General features: G+C 46.0%; 1 protein-coding gene across 1 annotated transcript in view; it reads right to left on the minus strand.

Moving 5' to 3' along the window:
• Nucleotides 1-21,402, minus strand: part of LOC141257813 (pecanex-like protein 2) — a 1,433,759-nt gene that overhangs the window by 385,552 nt on the left and 1,026,805 nt on the right. Inside the window, exon 23 of the mRNA XM_073672817.1 lies at nucleotides 19,495-19,553. Coding sequence (XP_073528918.1) covers nucleotides 19,495-19,553 — 59 coding nt within the window. The remainder of the gene's footprint in view (nucleotides 1-19,494; nucleotides 19,554-21,402) is intronic.

Consider the following 21,402-nt stretch of genomic DNA (forward strand, 5'->3'; position numbering starts at 1 on the left):
CACAGCACTGGCACAGACCTGCCTGGCAAAAACTGATAGGAACTGATGTAACCTAGTCCTGAAAAGGACTCCAATTACAATTAGTCTTTACTCCCACAATCTATCTATTTAAGAGCACAGACCTGCCTGATAAAAGTCGTAGGAAATGCTGTAACCTAGTCCTTAAAAGGACTGCAATCACAACTATTCCCTACTCCCAAGCTATCTGTAGATTTGTGCGAAAATTGGCTTGAAATTAACAAGGTATAGCGCACACAGCAACAGCGGTGTCGTCTAACACGCAGCTGCAGCAGTGAGAAAATGGTGGCGATGGGGAAAATGGCTTGGTCTTATAGGGCAAGGACATGTGACATACACTGCCAATGACACATGCCCTTGCTTGTGTGAAAAAAAGCACTTCGCTCCGTGTGTGCGCTGCTGATAGGCTGACAGATTGCACCTCCCCACTGCAAATGCGGGAAAGAGAAAAAAAATGGAGATCTTCATTGTTCCTGCAGAGATCCATCCCCTGCCCCTCCCCCCACCCCGCTGTACACTCAAACTGCGTATTAACATTAATTTTCATCATTACTGAGAAAAAATCCAGTTATGATTTTGGTGCACGAACAGTTATCGAACATAACCTCGAACAGCCGAATTTTTCTCAAATTGTTCGTGTTCGCCGAACGGCTCGAACACCGCCCAAAACAGCTCGAATTTGAGATTGGCGAACAGTTCGAGTAGAACAACGCTCATCTCTACAGAAGACACCACCTAAGGACCCTGAAAGCGTTGGATGGGAATCTGGCACTGATCCACCATGGCTTGCTGTATGAAGTTTCCAGGCAATCCGGAATCTAGGTGGGAAGTCTCAGTAAATCGGGTATCTCCATTTGAACAGTGTCAATGGTAGAGAGCAATTTCTTTCACATAGGGTAGCCTCTCCAACAGAGCTTAGGCTTGGGAGCATCCCAACTTCTCGGAACAAAAGTGGATAACGTGTCCTGTGCTACTCCAATAGTAGCACAATCCCTTGGCTTGAAGGATCTCATGCCCTTGCTCAGCCAGCTTTACGTAGTCAGCCTGCATAGGCAGCTGACATGAACGGCTGAGGAATAAGGAGCCTCTGGAAAGACAGAGCCAGATGAAGCGGTTTTCTTTCACACGCCTTCTCTCTGGAGCGTTCCTGGAACCTAAGGTAGATACGGGTAACCATGGACACTAGGTCATCTAGAGTAGCGGAGATGTGTTAACCAGCTAGTTCATCTTTAATTCTTAATTAATTCTAATTAATGGACAATCCCTACCAGAAGTCAGCTACCAGCGCCTCGTTGTTCCAGCCAAGTTCAGAAGACGGTGCAAAACCGGACTGCAAACTGACCCACAGTCAGACTATCCTGTTGCAGTTCGAGGATAGAGGAGAAGTGACACTGCCAAGCTCATCAAAGACCTTGTGGAACGCTCCCAGCAAGGCCGGCAGATCTGAGGTCACAGAATTCCCTCTCTCCCCTCTCTTCCATAAGAGGTTGAGTCACGGGAGACCATCTCCTCTTATGTGGGAATTTGTTGTAATGTGTGATTTTCAATGTAAAAAAAGATGAAAAAAAGGCAGTATGTTGATAATACTTGTTACTTATTTTCATTATTTGTTAATTGTATGACTATTATATTAGTATTACTCAGAGATGCACTATAATATACAGAAAATTAACTCAGCTACTTTATGTTGTTTCACTATATAAGACTATGGGGTCCATAGCCTTCTGGTTACTCGCCTGGTGTTCTTGATGTGTAGCTTTTAAACTCACTCTAGTCAGTCCTGATCGCTTTGTTCTGCCTTGCATGGGAGACCAACTTGCAGATATCCGGCTGCTTGTTTTTTTTTTTGTTTGTTTGTAACATCATTTGCGGCTTTATTGCCTACTAGCTTTTACCCGCGGCTTCGCTCGCGTGAAATTTGGTCTGCCACATTAAGTTTCGTGACAGATCATTTTAATAGTAAAAAAAAATAATCTTAATAGTAAAAAAAAATAATCTTAACCATTTCGCACCAGAGCCTGTTTTTGCCTTCGTGACCGGGCCATTTTTTTCAATTCTGACCACTGTCACTTTATGAAGTAATTACTCTGGAACGCTTCAACGTATTCCCCTGATTCTGACTGTTTTTTCGTGACATATTGTACTTCATGATACTGGTAAAATTTCTTCGATATAACTTACGTTTATTTGTGAAAAAATCGGAAATTTGGCAAAAATTTTGAAAATTTTGCAATTTTCTAACTTTGAATTTTCATGCCCTTAAATCAGAGAGATGTGTCACACAAAATAGTTAATAAATAACATTTCCCACATGTCTACTTTACATCAGCACAATTTTGGAACCAAAATTTTTTTTTTGTTAGGGAGCTATAAGGGTTAAAATTGACCAGCGATTTCTCATTTTTCCAACAAAATTTACAAAAACATTTTTTTAGGGACCACATTATATTTGAAGTCACTTTGAGGGGTCTTTATGACAGAAAATACCAAAAAGTGACACCATTCTAAAAACTGCACCCCTCAAGGTGCTCAAAACCACATTCAAGAACTTTATTAACCCTTAAGGTGCTTCACAGGAATTTTTGGAATGTGGAAGAAAAAAATTTACATTAACTTTTTTCACAAAAATGTTACTTTAGACCCAATTTTTTCTATTTTCACAGGGGTAACAGGAAAAAATGGACCCTAAATTTTTTTGTGCAATTTCTCTTGAGCGTGCTGATACCCCATATGTGAGGGAAAACCACTGTTTGGGCGCACTGTAGGGTTCGGAAGGGAAGGAGCACCATTTGACTTTTTGAATGTAAAATTTGTCTGAATAATTAGCGGACGCCATGTTGCGTTTGGAGAGCTTCTGAAGTGCCTAAACAGTGGAAACCCCCCCACAAGTGACACCATTTTGGAAACTAGACCCCTTAGGGAACTTATCTAGATGTGTGGTGAGCACCTTGAACCCCAAGGTGCTTCACAGAAGTTTATAATATTGAGCTGTAAAAATAAAATTTTCACATTTTTCCCACAAAAACGTTTTTCATCCCTTAATTTTGCATTATCATAAGGGTAATGTAACGGGTCTGGGAGGTGGAACCTCTGTGCAACTATACAAGGGGGCAGTCCTTGTGAGGAAGCGGGTGGCTCCCAGGGAAGACGGGCAGGCAGTCACGGCAAGAGACAGGGACAGTCTCTGGGTAGAGGGGCAGGTAGTCACGGCAAGTGACAGGGACAGTCTCTGGGTAGAAGGGCAGCGGGCTGGTGGCTGGTGAGCACTCCTAGGTGAGCGGGCAAGAGTCTCTGGACAGGCAGGTGGTCACGTCAAGTGACGGCAGAGCCTCCAGGTAGGCTAGCAGGCAGGTAGCAGGTGAGCGCTCCCAGGTGAGCGGGCAAGAGTCTCTGGACAGGCAGGTGGTCACGGCAAGTGACGGCAGAGCCTCCAGGTAGGCTAGCAGGCAAGTAACAGGTGAGCGGGCAGGCTGGTCCATAGACAGACTGACAGGTGTCGGAGAGCAGACCGTCGGACCGCAGGCTTGCAAGCTGTTAAGCGGATATCAGGCAGGTATCAAGCAGGAATCTGGCAGATGACTGGCAGGTAACAGGCAGGAATCAGGCAGGTGACTGGCAGGTAACAAGCAGGAATCTGGCAGGTGACTGGCAGGTTACTGGTAACGGGACCTGAGGGCTGAAGCAGAGTGAAGGCTTTGCAACAACATTGCTCGGGCACGTCCATTTTGGAGGAGGTGCCTTATATATGGAGAGGTCCTCCGGCCATTGGCCGGGGACTCCTTAGGACGGTGCGCGCGGCCCCTTTAAGAGAGGGGGAGCACGCGCGCGCGCGCCCTAAGCACAGAGGCCGGGAAGCAGTGTGCGCTGCCAGCAGAGTGGGAGGAAGCCGCCGGGCACGGAGCGGAGAGGTGAGGGGAACGGCATCAGGGACGCCGACGCTACAGTACCCCCCCTTTAGGCCCCCCCTTTTTTAGGCCAGAGAGAAATTTAGCAAGGATGAGAGGGGCATGGATGTTCTCCCGGGGCTCCCATGTTCTCTCCTCAGGACCAAACCCCTTCCAATCTACCAAAAAAAAGGTCTTTCCTCTTACCCTCTTAGTGGCCAGAATACTCTCTACCTCAAAGACGTCTTCAGCGGAAACCGGAGCAGGAGGAGTACCTGGATTGTTGGAAAAAGAGTTAAAGACAACGGGTTTGAGGAGAGATACGTGGAAGGAGTTGGGAATCCGTAAGGTGGCCGGGAGTTTTAATTTGTAGGCCACTGGATTAATTTGCCTGAGGATTTCGAAAGGACCGATGAAGCGAGGACCTAACTTGTAGGAGGGTATCTTGAGCCGTACATGTTTGGAAGAGAGCCAAACCTTGTCTCCCGGACGGAATTGAGGCGGATCCCGACGTCTCTTATTAGCATATCGCTTCATCCGCTCGGAGGACTGAAGAAGTGCAGACCTAGTACTCTCCCAAATGGTAGAAAACTCGCTGACAAGAGACTGCGCGGCAGGGTTGTCCACAGAGGCGGAGACGGGAAACGGAATCCGGGGGTGCTGGCCATAGACAATAAAGAACAGGGACTTGGAAGAGGATTCGCTCTCGTGGTTATTATAAGAGAACTCGGCCCAAGGAAGGAGGTCCACCCAATCAGAATGGTGGGCATTAACAAAGTGCCGGAGATGGCTGGTAAGGATCTGATTGATCCACTCCACTTGACCATTGGACTGAGGGTGGTAAGCGGAGGAGAAGTCCAGGGTGACGTCCAGCAGTTTACATGTGGCTCTCCAGAAGCGTGAGGTAAACTGAACCCCTCGATCCGACACGATGTGGAGGGGTAGGCCATGGAGACGGAAGATATGGCGAATAAAGTCCTTAGCCAGCTCAGGTGCAGACGGAAGACCAGGCAGGGGAATGAAGTGGGCCATTTTAGAGAAGCGGTCCGCGACCACCCAAATGACAGTACACCCGGCAGAGACAGGAAGATCGGTAATGAAGTCCATAGCGATGTGTTGCCACGGGGCAACAGGTATGGGAAGCGGCAGGAGATGACCAGCTGGTAAGTGTCTGGGAACTTTGTTGCGGCCACAAGATGAACAGGCAGAGACGAAGTCTACCACATCCTTACGCAGGGTAGGCCACCAGTAATGCCGGGAAATGAGTAGGAAGGTCTTCTTTTGGCCGGCATGGCCAGCTAGTTTAGAAGAATGACCCCAGCGAAGAACCCTCTCATGGTCTGGAGGCGCCACGAACGTCTTGCCGGGTGGAAGACGAGTCAAATCCAAGGGGGCCACATTCATCACCTTGGAGGGGTCGATAATGTGCATAGGCTCCTCCTCTTGGTCGGAGGACAGGAAGGATCGGGACAAGGCATCAGCTTTGACATTTTTGTCCGCCGGGCGGAAATGAAGGATGAAATCAAAGCGGGCAAAAAAACAAAGACCACCGGGCCTGACGTGGATTAAGTCTCTGGGCATTTTGGAGATATGCCAGGTTCTTGTGATCAGTGTAGATGATCACCGGGTATAGAGCCCCTTCAAGCAGGTAACGCCATTCCTCCAGTGCCAATTTAACGGCAAGCAGTTCTCGGTCTCCTATGGAGTAATTGCGCTCAGAGGAGGAGAAGATTTTAGAGAAAAAGCCGCAGGTTACCATTCTCCCGGAGGAAGACTTTTGGGTGAGCACCGCTCCGGCTCCAGAGGAGGAGGCATCAACCTCCAGGTAGAACTGTTTGTTGCAGTCCGGACAGTGCAGCACAGGGGCAGAGGAGAAGGCTTGTTTCAGGGAAAGGAAGGCCTCCTCAGCTTCGGATGACCATACCTTGGGATTTGCTCCCTTTCGGGTGAGCGCAGATATGGGCGCAGTCCGTGACGAGAAGTGAGGAATGAAGAGACGATAGTAATTAGCGAAGCCCAGGAATCGCTGTATCACCTTCAAGCCCTCCGGACGGGGCCACTTTAGGACAGCAGAGAGCTTCTCGGGATCCATTCGCAAGCCTGTCTGGGAGATAACATAGCCCAGGAAAGGAAGAGAGGTCTGCTTAAAAAGGCACTTCTCGTATTTAGCATAGAGGTGGTTCTGCCTGAGCCTAAGCAGGACCTGACGAACATCCCTCCGGTGTGTGGGAAGATCCGGAGAGAAGACCAAGATGTCGTCCAGGTATACCACCACGCAGGAGTAAAGAAGGTCATTGAAGATGTCGTTGACCAGTTCTTGGAAGACGGCGGGAGCATTGCAGAGACCGAAGGGCATCACACGGTACTCATAGTGTCCGTCCCGGGTATTAAATGCTGTTTTCCACTCGTCTCCCTGACGGATACGGACCAGGTTATATGCTCCGCGTAGATCCAGCTTGGAGAAGATCCTGGTGCCTTTAAGACGATCAAATAACTCAGAGATGAGCAGAAGGGGGTATTTATTTTTAACCGTGATGAGATTGAGTCCTCTGTAGTCAATACAGGGACGTAGCGAGCCGTCTTTCTTTTTGACAAAGAAGAATCCGGCTCCAGCCCGGGAGGTAGATTTTCGGATAAATCCCCTAGCCAGATTCTCTTCAAAGTACTCAGACATGGCCCGGGTCTCGGCTGCAGACAACGGGTAGATACGCCCACGGGGAGGAGTGGAGCCAGGTACTAGGTCGATCGGGCAGTCATATGGCCTATGGGGTGGCAACGTCTCTGCTTCCTTCTTACCGAAGACGTCCGCATAGGGCCAGTAAGGAGCCGGGAGACCTGGTAAATTAGCTGGAGTTGGCGGAGGGCGAGCTGGGCGGACCGGAACCAGGCAGGTCCTATGGCAGTCTGGACCCCATCGGAGTACTTCACCGGATCACCAGTTCAATACGGGTTCGTGTGTCTGGAGCCAAGGTAGACCTAGCAACAGGGAGTGAGAAAGTCCGGACAGCACATGGAATGAGATTTCCTCAGAGTGCAGCATTCCCACCTGCAGGGTTATGGGTTCAGTGACAAGCAGGATGGTCCCCGAGAGAAGTCTTCCATCCACGGAGGCGACTGATAATGGTTCAGCCAGGGACTTGGTGGGAATACGGTATCTCTCTACCAGAGACTGGAAGATGAGGTTTCCAGCAGCTCCAGAATCCAGGTGGGCAAGTTCAAAGTGACGGTTTTCTCCCCAAGCAATAGAGACCGGTAAAGTCAGAGACGGAGAGGGCTTACTTTTGTCTAGGACGACCTCTCCGAGCGGTCCTAGACACTGGCGTTTCCCGGCTTTTCCGGGCAGGAACGGATGAAGTGCTCCATACTGCCACAATAGAAACAGCTTCCCTCGGCTCGGCGAGATTCTTGGCGAGATCTGACCATCTTGGTCTGGTCGATCTGCATAGGTTCAGGCGACAGCGCCCGCGGAGTGACTGGTTGAGAGGCAGGTCTCAGGGAAGTAGGAGCAGAGCAAGAAAAGTCTTTCTCCCAGGTAGTCTCTTTGGCACGTTCTTGGAACCGGATGCCAATCCGGGTAGCTAGTGACACCAGGTCATCCAGACTGGTAGGAATGTCCCGACCAGCTAACTCGTCCTTAATCCGACCGGAAAGACCCTCCCAGAAGATGGACAACAGAGCCTCATTTTCCCAGGCAAGCTTAGAAGCGAGGGTGCGGAACCGTATGGCATATTGGCCCACGGTGAGACTCCCTTGGCGGAGACGTAGCAGAGAGGAGGCAGAAGAGGTTTTCCGTCCAGGTTCATCGAAGACTTTCCGGAAAGCAGCGAGGAAAGACGGCAGGTCAGACACCAGGGGATCCCCTCTCTCCCACAGGGGATTTAGCCATGCCAGTGCCTCCCCAGTGAGATGGGACATGATGAAGGCCACCTTGGCCCGGTCGGAGATGAACTGGTATGCCAATAGCTCAAAGTGCAGGGTGCACTGGTTTATGAAACCCCGAGCTAAAGTAGGTTCGCCTGCAAAGCGTGGAGGTGCCAGAAGCCGAGGTCCATAGTCGGGTACCATGAAGGGACTGGATTGCGGTACCGCAGGAATGGGCACGGCTGGACCAGAGGTAGACATAGACGAGTCACACAATGCGCCTAGATGAGAGTTAACGGACCGTAGATAGGACAGTACCACCTCCTGCTGAGTTTTCTGACGTAAGACTTCCTGGTGCAGATCGGAGATCTGGGGGCCACCGGGTTCCATGGCCCGAGCAAACTGTAATGGGTCTGGGAGGTGGAACCTCTGTGCAACTATACAAGGGGGCAGTCCTTGTGAGGAAACGGGTGGCTCCCAGGGAAGACGGGCAGGCAGACACGGCAAGAGACAGGGACAGTCTCTGGGTAGAGGGGCAGGTAGTCACGGCAAGTGACAGGGACAGTCTCTGGGTAGAAGGGCAGCGGGCTGGTGGCTGGTGAGCGCTCCTAGGTGAGCGGGCAAGAGTCTCTGGACAGGCAGGTGGTCACGGCAAGTGACGGCAGAGCCTCCAGGTAGGCTAGCAGGCAGGTAGCAGGTGAGCGCTCCCAGGTGAGCGGGCAAGAGTCTCTGGACAGGCAGGTGGTCACGGCAAGTGACGGCAGAGCCTCCAGGTAGGCTAGCAGGCAAGTAACAGGTGAGCGCTTCCAGGTGAGCGGGCAGGCTGGTCCATAGACAGACTGACAGGTGTCGGAGAGCAGACCGTCGGACCGCAGGCTTGCAAGCTGGTAAGCGGATATCAGGCAGGTATCAAGCAGGAATCTGGCAGATGACTGGCAGGTAACAGGCAGGAATCAGGCAGGTGACTGGCAGGTAACAAGCAGGAATCTGGCAGGTGACTGGCAGGTAACTGGTAACGAGACCTGAGGGCTGAAGCAGAGTGAAGGCTTTGCAACAACATTGCTCGGGCACCTCCATTTTGGAGGAGGTGCCTTATATATGGAGAGGTCCTCCGGCCATTGGCCAGGGACTCCTTAGGACGGCGTGCGCGGCCCCTTTAAGAGAGGGGGAGCGCGCGCGCGCGCGCCCTAAGCACAGGGGCCGGGAAGCAGCGCGCGCTGCCAGCAGAGCCGGAGGAAGTCGCCGGGCACGGAGCGGAGAGGTGAGGGGAACGGCGTCCCTGCCTAGCAGGGGGCAGGGACGCCGACGCTACAGGTAATAGGAAAAATTTCACCATGAAATTTGTTGTGCAATTTCTCATTAAAACACGCTGATACCCCATATGTGGAGGCAAACCACTGTTTGGGCGCACGGCAGGGTTTGAAAGGGAAGGAGCGCCATTTGACTTTTTGAATGTAAAATTTGTTTGAATAAATAGCGGACGCCATGTTGCATTCGGGGAGCCCCTGATGTGCCTAAACAGTGGAAACCCCCCACAAGTGACACCATTTTGGAAACTAGACCCCTTAGGGAACTTATATAGAAGTGTGGTGAGCACGTTGAACCCCAAGGTGCTTCACAGAAGTTTATAATATTGAGCTGTAAAAATAAAATTTTCTAATTTTTCCCACAAAACCGTTTTTTATCCCTTAATTTTGCATTATCATAAGGGTAATAGGATAAATTGCACCATGAAATTTGTTGTGCAATTTCTACTGAGTACGCCGATACCCCATATGTGGGGGAAAACCACTGCTTTGGTGTACGGCAGGGTTCGGAAGAGAAAGGAGCGCTATGTTGGCTGGGATAGGTGGCAGACACCATGTCACATTTGAAGAGTCGCTGACATGCCGAAACAGCAGAAACCCCCACAAGTGACCCCATTTTGTAAACTACACCTCTCAAGGAATTCATCTAGGGAAGTAGTGAGTATTTTTTAATTTTTAAATTTATACCATTGGGCAGTGAAAAAAGCATAATTATATTTTTTCCACAAAAAAATGTTTTACCCTCAGATTTTACATTTTCACACAGGGCAATGGGTAAAAATGGTGCCGAAATGTGTCACACAATTTCTTCTAAAAGTGGCAATACCCCATATGTGGCTGTATCGTACCGCTCAGCCATACGGCGAGATCTGGGGGGGACGGAGTGCTATTTGACAATTGGAGAACAAATTATTGTAGAATAGGCATTTGGATTTGGGAGCACAAATTTTTCTGAATTTCTTTTGGGGAGCAAGGGCCATTTCGCTTTTCCAGAGCCTTTCTGCTACGAGTAACTTGGAAGTCCCTTATATTTTTGACCTGAGTGAGGACTAGCTTGTTTTGAGGACTGAGTTGAAGCTTTTATTGGGAACATTTTATGTAACATTTATCCGGCGCTCTAGGCTGAGCACTTACATCGGGGTTTCCATCTAAATTTCCAAGTGATATAATTCAGATGAAACCCCTGCGGGATCCATTCACTGTAATGAGGCAGCAGAGTTACTCTGGACTCCGTCTGGCCTCTGTTTAGCGGTGTCCTTTTTTTCAGAAGTGCACAAAACTGGCCAACCGCACTTTTATGCATGCCTAAAACAAATGACACCGTGGGATCCCAGGCTAGACGGCGTCCACAGTGGCCTATATCTGCCTCATTACAGGGAATCTTCCGTCATGGGTTCTGGCTGAATCACGTATTTCAGAGATTTACACGGAAACTCTGGTGTAAGTGCTCAGTGCAGAGCGCAGGATAAATATGAGCAGAGCCTTACTGCGATCTTTCGGAGACATAATAAACAAATCAGTAGCAGGTGAAGAATTGGTTTTATTTATTTTTTACGCCGTTCCTCGTGCGGTATAAGTGATGAGATTACTTTATTCTTCGGGTCGGTACGATTACAGAGATACCAGATTTATATCGAGTTTTTATGACTGACAGCTGTCACACACTAAAAGACGCTTTTTTTGCAAAATCTAGTTTTTGCATCGCCATATTTTGAGAGCTATAATTTTTCCATATTTCGGCCGACAGTCATGTGATGGCTTGTTTTTTGCGGGACGAGTTGACATTTTTATTGGTACCATTTTTGGGTACGTGACATTTTTTGATCGCTTTCTATTCCATTTTTTGGGAGGTAAAATTAACAAACACCAATTCAGGAATTGTTCTTTGAGGTTTTTTTTATGCCGTTCTACGTGTGGTAAAAGTGATCAGGCAGCATTATTCTTCGGGTCAGTACGTTTACAGCGATACTACACTTACTGTATATTTTTTTGTTTTGGTGCTTTTACACAATAAAACAAATTTATATAAAAAAATATTTTTTTTGCATTGCTTTATTCTGAGCACTATAACTTTATTTTTCGACTGATGGAGCTGTATGGCGGCTTGTTTTTTGAGGAACAAGATGTCGTTTTCAGCGGTACCATTTTTATTTCTATTTTGCTTTTTGATCGCATTTTTTTCCACTTTTTGTTTGGCGATATGATGAAAAAGCATATATTTTTTGCTCCGTTTTTTATTTATTTTTATTACGGTGTGCACAGAAGGATTTAATTAGTGTGACAGTTTTATAGCTCAGGTTGTTTCGGACGCGGCGATACCAAATATGTGTTCTTTTTTTGGTTTTGTAAAAATATACGGATTTATTGGTTTAATATTTTATTTATTTATTTTTATTTATTTAGTGATTTTTTTTTTAACAGTTTAAAAACTTTTTTTTTTACTTTTTTTTACATTTTTACTTAGTCCCTGTATGGGACATTAATTTTTATTTTTCTGATCACTGATCTCATGTAATGTAATAGACATATATTACATTACATTACATGAGATCTTCCCTGTTTCAGTCAGAGTCTCCTGTCTGGCTCAGCTTGCAGGCTGAGCCAGACAGGACACCATATATGGCAGAGCTGGAGGCGGTCATGTGACCTCCAGCTGCCATAGCAACCCCAGGTCCTGGAAGGAATCGGAGGTCTTCGGAGGTAAGTAAGACGACCCCCTCTCCTCCTGCTGTCTCCTATATGCCGTGATCACTATAGATCGCAGCATATAGAAGACAGCAAAGGGTTAACATCACTGGGACCTGATCCAATCAGGTCCCGATGATGTTCCCTGTCAGAGCTAACACTCTGCACCGGAATCGCAGAGCTTGCAGGACCCTGGGGGTCCTGAGCGCTGTGAGACCACTCACCGTTTTTAAACGTCCGCGCTGCACAGAGCCCAGGCAGCGCGGACGTTTATGTACAGTGGGCGGTCGGGGACCGGTTAATAGTAAAAAAAAATAATCTTATTTAGTTACTCGTACATCCAAAATTTCAGATGTCTAACTTCAAAACTGACGGATTCCATCCAATCTTTGAACCCCTATAATATGAAGAGGGAAACTCTCGAGGGTGGAATTCCTTTCTTAGTGCTCATTTAAGCTATAATAGAACCTATCTGAAAATTTCAAGATGCTAAGTTCAGTGGTTTCGGCTGTGCGTTGACCGCTAGGTGTGTCAGTCAATCAGGTTTACAGTTTTATATAATCTTCGCCTGTATGGTGTGTTTATAAAAAGTAGCCCTATGTCCTTCCCCAGGCTTGAAATTATCCATATCAAATTTCATCACAAACGGATTACTAAACACTGATTAATAAACAGGACGGACTGAAGTTACTTGCGTTTAATATTGTTTGTGTTAGTAAAGAATTAGTATGTAATTGGAATAATGGACATCTGCAGGTAATTTATCTATGTGTTTTTACTGCAATATACTCCTGTAAACTATGTTATTTGATTTCTTTCGTTCAGCGAAAATATGTAGATTTTGTGATTTAGAAACACGTGAGCAAGCTACGTATAGCTGACCGTGGGAAAAACAGGGCGTGCCTAAATGTATCCCCGCTACATTCAAAGCTTGCCCTTGCGATTTATTGATGGTCATTGAAAATGCAACTTTAAGTGGGAACTGCAAATGTTTGAAATTAAAGGGTAAGTTATTGGGTATTATTGGGATGCGCGGTATAAGAATATTTTCACCCTTAGCTTCTCCAGTTAAAATTGTGGCCTTTACAATGTGCCTGCCTAGTTCAGTGACTCGCAATCTAGTGCCATTACATAATCTCAGGGCGTCCAAGTTGCGCATTAACAAAACGGGTATACCGATCTTTAATTCGAGCTTATGAGATGGGACCCTGGATAGCTCCAAAGAGTTAAGAAACTCCACGGGGTAGCTCGTACAGTCTTCAGATGACATGACTGTGTCGATGGAGTTGTAGGTTGTTGCATCGCTGGTTACTTGGTCCAAGATAATTTTATTGATTTTCGCAACTGTTTCATTTCTTGGTGCTAGTATAGTTCTTTCGCATAGCCAATTTTCATAGTGGATGTTTTGTTGCAAATTTGGAAAAACTTGAGCAATAAGTGCGTCTTCCGAATCCACAACATGACAAAATTGGTTAGTGAATAGAACCATACCTTCTTCGTCAGTTTCGATTTGACCTTCACCGATCTCGAGCAGTTTCTCAGTGTACGCGCCCGACTCTAGATCACTGAATAACTGGACACCATGTTGGTGGTGAGGTGCAGCTTTTCAACTTTGGTCCATAAATATGAGGATTTCAGACATGCGTTAATTTCGTCTGCTGAGTGCCTCGCTCGATGACAGGCAAAGTTTGCCTAAAGTCCCCAGCCAATAAAACAACCACACCACCCATTATTGTTTGTTTACTGTGTAAGTCTTGTAGACAACGATCAAGAGCTTCGATGGCGCGTTTGTGTGACATTGTGCACTCGTCCCACACGATTAGTTTGCACTGTTGCAACAGGAGGCGACGGGCGCTGCTCTTGCTGATAATACACAATGGGGTTTCTTCGTTCACCAGATTAAGAGGTAATTTAAAGACTGAATGTGCCGTCCGTCCACCGCTTAGCAATGTTGCAGCAATTCCAGAGGAAGCCACAGCTAATGCAACGTTATGACCGCTACGAATTTTTGCTAAAAGTAAATTAAGCAAGAAAGTTTTTCCTGTACCACCCGGGGCATCAAGGAAAAAAAGTCCGCCTTCACCATTCTCAACTCATCCTACTATTTTGTGATAAATCTCTCTTTGATCAGGTAGCAAACGTGGCTCAGTTTCGCAAACGTGAGCGTCTAACTGGTTGGTATCATAGCTTAGCTCTTTTATCAACTCGTTCGACAGCTCTCCTCTACGCCGCGGTGAGGGTAGACCAAAATCGGACAATTTCTTTCCAGAAATTATTAATATTTTGTCCTCGATAAGCCCCAACGCCTCATTGAAACAGAGATCATCGTTAACGTGATCCATTCTTTCAAATCTGTGCATGATATCCTCTGATAACGCAGTTTTATACTTGTGCCAGAGTTGTAGAGGATTGGATAAACTGCAAGTGCATATCAATATGGCAAACAGCTCTCTTATTTGCGCCGTGGAGCGACATAGCACGGCCTCTTCTAAGGTGGTATCCCAGTGGTTATCATCTTCCAGCAACCCCATCTTCTCACACACCTGCCGAAAAGTTGCAAGTTCTTGACCTTCAAATGTTTTTAAATCCGAGAAGTTGGTTGGACCCCTTATTACATTCAGCAGCATACGAAAGCAATAACATTCAAAATTGCTAACGTGCACCGTGTAAATGCGACCTAGAGCGTCTCCTGCCTTCACACCTGGCCAGCCATCGACAGGTGTTCCTTGCAAACGACGTTTCCATTGCTTCCGTGCCACATTCCAAGTATAGTAGCGAGGCACGTCAATGTAAAGTAATGTTTTTGCAAACGTATCACTTTGGCACAACAGGAAAAATGCAGTTAGTGTAGTTTTAGGTGGTGCTTCTAATCTCTCTCTAAAATTATTTTTCGTAAAGTAAACCCTCTCGCCATTGGGTAAATGAATCGCGAGATGAGTGACGGTTGGGTGTCTCTCGTGCAGAGGCAGACCTAAGATCCGTCACGCTGCTTCGTTACTACTAACATATCGGCCGGTTCTAAAGGTCTGCACCTCATCTCTTGGGTCAATGTTAACATTCCCTTGCTGGCGGATGTTAAAAATAGCCTGGTCGCTACCCTTATTAATATATTTACAAATATATTTTATCGCCTGTACCGTATTACAGAACTCTACATTTAAATGAGAATTACAATTTTTTGATAAGAGTGGAGAATATGGGACCACCCAGGTATTGTCCACCAATATTTCCTGTGTTCCTCTACGGGTTTTTATAATCGTCGTGCGTCCACCATTCTCTGGTGCTCTGCGCCTGTACAAAGGATAACCTTTGTCATTGGTTTGAGTATCTTTTAAAAGCTTCCTCGGATATTTTTTGGTACATTTTCCTTCCTTCATGCATGGCGATGAAAAATTGAATGTACCACATGGCCCGTGAATCATATTCTTTGTCACTGTATCATAGAGCTTTTGATCGGTTTCTGGGTTTGGTATCTCAGCACATATGATTTCGTCAATTTGGTTCGGATGCAATTTTTCCTTTAACCACAGCAGTAAGTGCACATGAGGCAAACCTCGCTTTTGCCACTCGATCGAGTACATGAAGCATTGCATATCACCAAATATGTTACCTTTTGTAAGTAGAGCTACCAACTTCTGTACTTTTATTCTAAATACTCGAGCTGTTAAGTCATGTCTGTCCGTTGAATTTTGACCAGCCATAAGCTCTTTGGTGGTTTCTGGCCAAGCGGGGTTGCAAGTCATTGTAATAAATAAATCAGGCCTCCCATAATTACGTACGTATGTGAACGCATCTTGTGTGTATTCGTGTAGGTATCTCGGGCTATTTACAAATGATGACGGGAGAATAACCATGTGACCTAAGTTATTTGGATCCAAATCCGCATAATTTCTTATTGCATCTTGCAAGTGAATATAATTTTCTGCGCGCAGTTTTTTTTTATTTAAAGAAATTAACCTTAAGCGCTCACTTTCCATCTTTACATACATGTCGACCAGAAACTGATGAAGTAGGAGCCTACACTTAAGTATCAAATTAAAATCGCTGCGACGGACCATCAAGTGAAAGGCATAAAAATCTTTGCAGGACACCTTTTTGCTTGGCATTGCTTGTTTGGTAATTGGATTTATCTGAGGAATATCAATGCTGTACCCCTCTTGTCCTTTCCAAAAAATTATTGGGTACTCGAGAGCGTCATAGAATCTATGTGTATCGGGAACCCTAGTGAGCATGCCATCGCACGGCTGCACAACGATGTCCAGAGACATAGTTTGTTCGCTACTAACTATTACAGCAGCTATTTCATTTGTAGTAGGGGCATTGAATCGTCTCTCATGTTGACCATGTGGTACACGGTCTGGGTGAATCACTACTTTGAAATGATCGTCATTGATCATTCTGTCTCTAGCCGTTTTAAATTCATGCACCAAAATATTGTGGTCGTGAAGTACTCGTTGTAATTTTTTAACTATGTTTCTATCTACGCTTTGCACGCACTCAGTACGCCTGTTGATTTCTTCTTCTTCATCACCTATGAAATAAACTTGTAAAAATTGTGGTTGCGAAATGGACGTAGGAATTAAAGAACCGATATGGTGGTATACTTGTCCTTGTATTGTAAAGGTCGGGCAAAACCCTGGCATTGAGACAATTTGATCTGCTACAAAAGACGTCATATGAAAGCACATGTTGCATTTTCTTATATTATTTAGAAAAAGGCGAGATTCATCAGTTTCATTAGAGAAAAGCTCTTTTAAAGGTTGAACTGGCTCGTCCATATAAGGAAGAGCTACTTTCCCGCCCAAACAACACATACCTGCTGCTTCCTCTTTCCACTTAAGAGCTCCGCAATATTTGCAATCTATGGTCTTTGCTTCTATTTTTATAAGCTTGTGAGTTTCATAATCAAGAGTCTCGTCATACTCAAATGCAGCTTTATTAAACAATATCCATGTATTTCTTGTAAATGTTTGACGTCGCTGTGCTGCCCTTTCAGCAACAGTGCGTCTGCGAGATTCGGCCATTTCATAAGTTTCAGTGGCTCTTTGGGACGCCATGTAAGTCGCTTGCTGCTGACGTCGAGCTTGGGACTGTTCTGGAGTTTCAGCAGCCCGTTGAGACGCCAGATACTCCGCATGCTGTTCACGTCGGGCTTGGGACTGTTCTTGAGTTTCAGCAGCCCGTTGAGATGCCAAAAACTCCGCATTCCGTTCACGTCGGGCTTGGGACTGTTCTTGAGTTTCAGCAGCCCGTTGAGATGCCAAAAACTCCGCATTCTGTTCACGTCGGGCTTGGGATTGTTCTGGAGTCTCTGCAGCTCTATGTGCCGCACAACGCACCGCCTGCTCAAGCCTTCGTTGCTCGGCTTGGTGAGATGTCTCATCACGTCTAATTATTTTCATAGCTCGGGCTGTATTAGAGCTTTGCGAAATGTTAGACTTACGCTTTCGCGGCATTTTTATAAGTACTAATTACAAAATAGGTACTTAGTAAAGTTCAAACAAAATACTAAAACAATCTAATTAGTTATATTACGACCGCTGTACAGACGATATCAGTTGTATATGACTGGTCTATGAGGAGCAGCTGTGGCGCGGTTACCCATAGCAACCATTCCCAGTGCTCTGTGGGAGCTGAGAGCAGCCTGCTGGTGCTGTGGGTGACATGCTGCACTGCACACACACAGGGCTGTGCTGCACACAGGAGGGGAGGACGCCATTTGTGTAGCGCTGCTGCCGGTGCTGTCAGGCTGCAGTGTGTGCATCCTCCATGGAGCCGTGCTCAGGTTACTGCCCCTCCCCGTGTGTGAGTCACTTCCCCTCCGCCCAGGTGAGGCGCTCGGAACTTTCCCGGCTGCAGCAGCTGGCGCAGGTGAGCGCATGTTTTATTATACGGTGTTATGTGGAGGGACAATGGCGGCGGGGACCCCCTGTGTGAGGACAATGACGGCCCGGTGCCCCCGGGCAACCTGCAGGAGGAAGCCTCACACTCTCCCTGGGCTCTGGGCGCGGGCAGGCCGTGCTGGGACGTGTAGTTCCCTAGTAACCTGTTCCTGACATATGGGCTGTTTTCTGTGTTTTTTTTTTGTTTGTTTGTTTTTTTAAGTCTGAGAAAATGTCATAAATTATCCTTCTCCCTTCAGCTGTTTCCAGAGTGCAATGTGTCAGGGTGAGCTCATGACTGACAGCTGCCAAAGTTTCTAGGAAATGTCAGTCCCTGGGGGTCGTGTGTGAACCCCCCTGTGCCACACTTGTACCTGGCCACGGTATATGATCACCCCTGTATTCTGACTGTGGACAGGCGGCAACTGTGACCTCACTATACAATGATCCACTATGGGCAAATTATTGTATTATCAATCTCTTCTGACTGCTGTAAATCAGCCATTTAAATATCACCTGTGTATGTGTGTATATAAGAGAGCTCTCAGAGGCCAGATTTTTTTCCGACTTAATTGACATGTATCGTTATATTACGACCAAAATTGCATAAAATCATTACAAATTGTAGCCTATATGTTATTCCGATGTATAATCTATATTACTGTGAAGTTTCATGCAAATCCATCCAGTAGTTTTTTCGTGAAAGAGTAACAAACATACATACTCACAAACTTTCGCATTTATAATATTAGTAGGATATCGTTTTTGTTAGTCATTTTGGTCTATGTACATACCAGACCTTTTATGTCCTTATATTGTGCTTATAGTATACATACACACTCGCATGATCTCAATCTTTTTGTGTGAATTTTCTTTACTTCCATGAATTCCTCTTATTTATATCTGGAGACATATATCAATGTGTGTATTAAGTATTCTGGTTTATATGTATGCATCGTTGCAGCAGCTACATGTATTTGTGCATTCAGATGCTGGTCATATTGTTATATATATATATATATATATATATATATATATATATATACCAGATCTTCGATACTTGCGCTTATTTTATGGTGCCTTCATTCTATTACGTCCACTATGTACCCACGGTATCTCCTTTGGATGCACGCGGGCCATTAATGATTAATGGATATGTTACCTGTGCCTACATTGTGTTATTATGCGCATGCGCCAGTATATAATGTTGTTGTGCTTTATTTCTTTACTAAGCATACGCTCCCGTGTTCCCTTCAGCTGGTGCTTAATCACAGGCGCCAGGTAGTGGAGAGAACACTTATTAGAGACGCTGGGTCTCGCTGAGTGCAGCGAGAGCCAGCGACGCTGATGAGAATTGTTGTCAGTACCCAGCAGCACCTGTGAATAACAGTCACTTTACTGCTATTCACAGTCGCTGGAGACATCAGGGAACGTGGACTATATCTATCTATCTATCTATCTATCTACTCCATATGTATCTATCTATATCTTTGCACATCTAATCTAACATACCAAAAATGCATGAGTCAAAAACGCAAGCAAAAACGAGATGAAATGGGGGATTCATGTGGAAATTCAGCTGCGTGAAAGCCTGAACAAACACTGATCGTGGGAATGTACCCTTACAGTTCCAGAAAAGTGGATGGCATTTTTAGAAATCTGATGCCCACTGTGCTTTTACTTTACTCAGAGTAAACTGACCTGCAGTGCTTGTTTCAAAACCACAACATGTTAATTTCTTTTGCGATATAGCCATATACTGAGCCAAGCAGGGCTCTCTTGTATCCATTGTACAGTTTGCCTACTCATTCATATACACAATCTAAAGACATGAATACATATGCTTTAGATACTTACCTGGATCTTTTTCAATTTGATGCTTAAGTCTTGTGTTCATATTGTCAAGTCTTTTTGTGCTACAAAATATAAGATAGAAACAAACAATAAACACTAATTTTACTAAGTTTATATTATAATATATGTTAGTAAACAGAAAATATTTATTAAAAGGAACCTGACAGCTGGATCCACATACATAAACTAATGGCTGCATCTGTCTTTTAAAGCTGATTCCAAGCAACCGTATTATGTGAGGACACTTCACAGTGTGTAGTGATACTCACCTTTTCAAACTTCTTTTTCCACATATCCAAAAGATCTTGACTAGTCAAAAAGACGTGAACCATGAACGGACCAGTACTGCCTCATCTGTTAATTGCATGCCATCTGAGGCATGAATGACATCCCTGATCCGGCCTCATTCTCTTCTCTTAGAACTGTGCATGCTTTGGCTGCTTGTGAATGCCACAACTTCTGGCCCGCGCAGTGAAACTCTACCTGCATGACAGAAGCTTGAGGTCACATTTCACATGCCATAAGTCAGTGTTCATATTCAACAGTGGAATGCAAAATTCTGGGAGGAGAGAGTGAGACTGGATCAGCAGGGGCGTACATAGAAGTCATGGGGCCCCATAGCAGAAGCTCTAATTGGGCCCCCCCCTACAAAAAATAAATATTTGTCTGTGTCACAGAAGAGCAGATCTCATAACTTTCCAGCCTTTACATAGTAATTTTCCTCCTTCTGAAGTTGTAGATTCCTCCTTCATTGCCCCCATAAAGTATGATGCCAACAAAAGTGCCCCCCAAACAGTATGATACCCCTATGGTGCATTCCTCCACATGCACAGTATAATGACCCTATTGTACCCCACTTCAACTCCCACGGCAAAGTATGGTGACCCTAACACAATATAATCCCCCAACTGTGAACCCCACAGAGCCCTCCATACACTCTCATGGCCCCCACACAGCCCTCCAAACAGTATAATGGCCCCCACACAGCCCTCCAAACAGTATAATGACCCACACAAACCTTCACACTGTATAATTGCTTCCATACAGTATAATGGCCCCCCACATAGCCCTCAAAATATTATAATGCCCCCCCCATAGCCTTCCATATAGTATAATGCACCACCAATAATCTTCCATATAGTATAATGCGCCCCCATAATCCTCCATATAGTATGATGAACTTCCCATGGTCCTCCATAAAATATAATGAACTCCCCATAGTCCTCCATACAGTATATTACACACCCCACAGGGTAAAATGCAGCCCCCATATAGTATAATGCACGCCACAGTCCTGCAGTATTATGGGCACCATGTACTCACTGATTTTAAAATACAGTATATATTAAATAAGCCGACCCGAAAATAAGCCGAGGCCCCTAATTTTACCACATAAAAATGGGAAAACCTATTGACTTGAGTATAAGCCTAGGGTGGGAAATGCAGCAGCTACTGGTAAATTTCCCCATCCTCGTATGTGTGGCCCCCTCAATCCCACAATCCCTGGTATGTGAGGCCCCCACAATCCCTGGTATGTGTAGCCTCCTCAATCCCCCAATCCCTGGCATGTGTGGCCCCCACAATCCCACAATCCCTAGTATGTGTGCCCCCCACAATCCCTGGTATGTGTGGCCCCCTCAATCCCACAATCCCTGGTATGTGTGGCCTCCTCAATCCCCCAATCCCCCAATCCTGGTACGTGTGGCCCCTCAATCCCCCAATCCTGGTACGTGTGGCCTCCTCAATCCCCCAATCCTGGTACGTGTGGCCTCCTCAATCCCCCAATCCTGGTACGTGTGGCCTCCTCAATCCCCCAATCCTGGTACGTGTGGCCTCCTCAATCCCCCAATCCTGGCACGTGTGGCCTCCTCAATCCCCCAATCCTGGTACGTGTGGCCTCCTCAATCCCCC

The sequence above is a fragment of the Phyllobates terribilis genome, unplaced genomic scaffold (genome assembly GCF_046119375.1).
Source record: "Phyllobates terribilis strain yellow unplaced genomic scaffold, ASM4611937v1 Scaffold_3__8_contigs__length_932513732, whole genome shotgun sequence".
Taxonomy (NCBI): domain Eukaryota; kingdom Metazoa; phylum Chordata; class Amphibia; order Anura; family Dendrobatidae; genus Phyllobates; species Phyllobates terribilis.